The sequence below is a fragment of the Sinocyclocheilus anshuiensis genome, unplaced genomic scaffold, assembly GCF_001515605.1.
Source record: "Sinocyclocheilus anshuiensis isolate Anshui unplaced genomic scaffold, SAMN03320099.WGS_v1.1 scaffold1043, whole genome shotgun sequence".
Taxonomy (NCBI): domain Eukaryota; kingdom Metazoa; phylum Chordata; class Actinopteri; order Cypriniformes; family Cyprinidae; genus Sinocyclocheilus; species Sinocyclocheilus anshuiensis.
Window position 1 is genome coordinate 41,648 of NW_015546061.1, and position 4,318 is coordinate 45,965.

Consider the following 4,318-nt stretch of genomic DNA (forward strand, 5'->3'; position numbering starts at 1 on the left):
TGTTGAAAGTATATTCATACGAAAGTGTACTCCAGCGCAACCACAAGATTATTCTTCTAGAATTTTCAAGTATTTTTCAGGATTTCTACAAAATGGCCTCACACGTCACTGCCCTGTGCGCATGAGCTAAGAACAAAGCAGTACAGAGTGTGATAGAGTCTCTGGGCTCTACCAACACGAGCGTTGGGATGCACGGGACTGAGTGCCTCTATCATGATGCACACTAGATGGGATTTTTTTTCTGTTATAACAGTGCAATATATATTCATTAGAAAGGTTTTTTTTTTTTTTTACAAATCTGGAGGGAAATGTGCAGGCGGCATTATGGTTCAGCACTCTGGACAGCGCACCCGAGTGCGTGCTCCTACTTATTACTGGAGTAATTTTATCTGCGTGTTTAACAGATGAAGAATCATGCAGTTGATAACTTATTCACCACAATTAGGGGCAAATACATCGCAAGGGGACTTCTGAAGTGAGAAATGGACTTTGCGGAAATTCTGTTTGCTTTGTTCATCGTTGTGATTGTGATTGTTTCTTTGCTGTCGAACTTACTGGTGTTGCTATGTTTCATTCACAGCAGCGAAATACGACGCCAGGTGCCAGGGGTGTTTACCATGAACTTGTCGTTTTGCAACATACTAATTTCTGTCGTAAACATGCCGTCCACTTTAGTTGGGATTGTAAAGCACCAGCAGCCTTTTGGGGACTGCCTCTGTCGCACGCTCAGCTTTCTGGAGACCTTTCTGACAGCCAACAGCATGCTGACCATGGCAGCACTCAGTATAGACCGCTGGATCGCCGTGGTTTTCCCGCTGAGTTACTCCAGCAGAATGCGCTACCGGGACGCACTGGTCATGGTGTGTTATTCGTGGCTCCACTCGTTCACATTCTCCCTTATTCCACTGCTTTTCTCCTGGTTTGACTATAGTCCCATTTACGCATCATGCACGTTGCATTTAAGCAAGGAGAGCGCACAGATTAAGTTTACTGTGTTCACCATTGTCTTTCATTCCACCAGCTTCATGCTCTCGCTCGTAATTTTGTGCGTCACATACTTAAAGGTTTTAAAAGTTGCACGCTTTCACTGCAAGAGGATTGACATTATAACCATGCAGACCCTCTTCTTACTGGTAGAAATTCATCCAAGGTATTTATGATCTTTTTTTCAGTAAGCATCATAGGGATGTTTGTGCAAAATTCCCCATTGTAACATAAGTGCCATTAACATTTTGTAAAACTCCTTTGTAGTGTTAAGCAGCGCTGTATTGCTGAACAAAAGAGGAGGAAACAGCGCGCTACTAAGAAGATTAGCATTTTCATCGGCTCTTTCATCATCTGTTTCGCCCCTTATGTCATCACAAGGTATGTAGCCAAAGGTTTTAAGCTTAACATTTTACAAACCATTTGGTATAAACACTATGGAATAATCTGGGAGGAATTGTTTATCATAAAACATGAGACACAGATCTAAAGATATTAGTAAGGCTAATGTGGGACGCAACGAAGCGGTTTGAAGCATTGAATAACGTTTAACTGAACAATGAACGAATGTTTCGCTATTGAAAAGTAAAAGTGTGCCTCGAAATGATATTTAATTGAGTCGTGATACAAGAAAAACAAGACAAGAAAAAAAGTCTAAGAATACGATAACGAAATTTTTCTTCTCACCCGGTTTATTTACTTCTCAGTACCCTGCTAATACGTCACTACCTACATTCTTAACTTCTTTCCCTTCAAATGAAAGTGTGACGTATTAAGTCATGTAATTATTTTATGCAGCAATCGTTCGATATTGCCTTCTTGATACAGTCGGACCATTCTTATTTTCAAGAGACTGATAACAAATAAGCAGAACTGATTTTTAATAGATTTAGTTATACTTTTTGAAACGGTATAAACGAAATGATCATTACACTACTACAATAAAGGCATTATTTTTATTATTGGTTATTTTATATAATTTTATATATAGGTATATAATATATCTATATTTCATATTGTAATAATAACAAATACATACAACAATTATGCCATTTATGCTAGATTGTTGTGTATTTTGTCACAACATTGTCAATTATCAAGCTACACAATTTCTCACTTAAGAATGAATAGTTGTTATTTAAAAAGTTGAGTAATTATTCCAACAACACATTAAATGTTACTTTCAATAGTGCTGTTTATCAGAAGATTCTTTGAAAGAGTTGTCTTATCTAAGTGATTAATGCCTAATATTAAGTATAGGATAAGATGGGGGAGATTTACTTTTAAATTGTAACAAGTTTAGCATGTCAAGGGTGATGATGATGCATCAGCCAATGTGGTATTATAGGAAATAAATAGAAACATTTGGTAATTTAGTTATGACACAAAATGTAAAATATTAAGATCATTTATCACTTAATCATTTTATTATTGAATTTAATCATATAATAATCTATAATAATTTAAACAATGTATGTACTCAATTGATTAATTCATTGATTAGTCATTTGTAATAAATTATTTAATATTATTTTTTCCATTTTTGTTTAGTCTTATGATTGTGTTTTTTCAGGGGATATTTGTCTTCATGAGTAAGATATAACAGAATGTCTCCATTTCAAGATTTTTAACGTTACAGGACGATATTGTGAAGCAGTAATTTTTCATTGCTATTCCTTGCGGTTGTCACGGTACGCTGTTGGAAGGAGTACGAGGGAAACGAGGAGTACAATCAAAAGTCTTTAATCCAAGGAATACAGAGTACAGCCACACAAAGGGCGCTGGCGCAAACACACGTACACAACGAGTAGACCCGAGAGAGACAGACTGCACAGACTGGGACTTAAATACAGGGGATGATTGGGGAAACACAGGTGCATGGGATGACTAATCAAACTAATTAACAAAACGAGAACAGGAACATGACCAAATAAGGGAACAGAAAAAGGGGCAAAACATGACACAGACAGTCCATGTTCCTGACCGTGGTATAATAACACTTGTTGGATTTGTGCTGGTCAGACAGAGTCTGAGCATTGATGCACACTCAACTAAGATTATTCAATAACCTCTGCTTCCTTTTTTATCATTACTTTGTCCCCTCCTTCTGCTCTTATCTGGCTTTACTCTGTCAGTTTCTTGGCTGATAGAAGACTGTTAATATATGGCGTTATTTTTATGACAAATGTCGAGAACGCATTATTGTAGCGCGAAAGCACATTAATATAATGCGCGAGCGCGAATCTCTCCGCTCGCAAGCGGATTTCCTTTGCTCTCGCACAAACCGGACGCACGCGCTCAGATACATGCTGCTCTTGCCCTGAGAGTATGCACGCACATTAAAACGTGTCTCTCCTCTCACTCAAACTGTCATGTGCACTGGCAAATCTCTCTGTGCTCATGCCCTAGATATTAATTATTTTCGTACCTGAATTAAACGTTGTCAAAAGTTATCATTATGCACTTTTAAAAAGTATCTCAAAACAGATTTGTTCCTTGATTTTTTTATTGTTGTATTTTAGTTTTAACATAAACTGGTTATTGTACTTTGTTTTACTACTTTATCTATTTTATGTTTGTATTTGCATTTTATTTTCTGTGAATGCACATATGCATGTCTCTGTAAAATAATTTGTAAACACTTTTAAAAGGCGCTATATAAATAAAGCTTTAAACAATCAGACCTCCACAACTGACCTATGAAAATACTATGTGAAATCTAATTGGCTGAGAGGGAACTGAACCTGGAATTCTTTTGACAATCAAAGATGGATCTTTAATTTATTTCCAGTTTAATAATATTTAGCAATGTTAATGAAATGTGGCCTATATTAGAAATGTCTAGGAATTGGGTGCTTGGATGATTTGTACATATAAATAACCTCCCAGTAAGCAATTTTGTGTTTAAAAGACGTCTATTAGACGTCTAAATATAGCCTAGACGTCTAGGCTAAAACGAGGCTAAATTTGGGCTGTCAGTGAAAATCTAATAGACGTCTAATCATAGCCCATTTATAGACTAGTCATCAATTAGACAGCTATTAAACGACTACATATATACGTCTAATAGACGGTGAATATGTGTCTAGGCTAAAATAAGGCTCCAATTCTGCACAACTTTGACATCTGAATAACACATGCCAATGTCAGGTGGGTAGTATTATATGTATCCGTGTACTTTACCAAGTGTAAGTGTTTACCAACCTTAAACATTGATGCCCATTGACCTGCAAGTTTTCCATCACTAACCCTTTAAAACTCTTTATTCCAGCAGTTTAAGTTTTTCCCTATTAGTGCCCCCGATTGCGACCTCCGCCCCGCAAGACAGGACCAT

General features: G+C 36.8%; 1 protein-coding gene across 1 annotated transcript; it reads left to right on the top strand.

The window, feature by feature from the left end:
- Nucleotides 1–467: 467 nt before the first annotated feature.
- Nucleotides 468–3,848, top strand: gpr78b (G protein-coupled receptor 78b). The gene is made up of 3 exons (XM_016500700.1): nt 468–1,150; nt 1,252–1,365; nt 3,791–3,848. The coding sequence occupies exons 1-3, from the start codon at nt 483–485 to the stop codon at nt 3,846–3,848; spliced, it is 840 nt and encodes a 279-aa protein (XP_016356186.1). The 5' UTR covers nt 468–482.
- Nucleotides 3,849–4,318: the final 470 nt, after the last annotated feature.

Bases quoted from the DNA above. Each gene is read 5' to 3' on its own strand.
- gpr78b (XM_016500700.1), top strand. From the start codon at position 483: ATGGACTTTGCGGAAATTCTGTTTGCTTTGTTCATCGTTGTGATTGTG. The intron at 1,151-1,251 runs GTATTTATGATC...ACTCCTTTGTAG, and splicing joins CTGGTAGAAATTCATCCAAG to TGTTAAGCAGCGCTGTATTG. The intron at 1,366-3,790 runs GTATGTAGCCAA...AATAATATTTAG, and splicing joins GCCCCTTATGTCATCACAAG to CAATGTTAATGAAATGTGGC.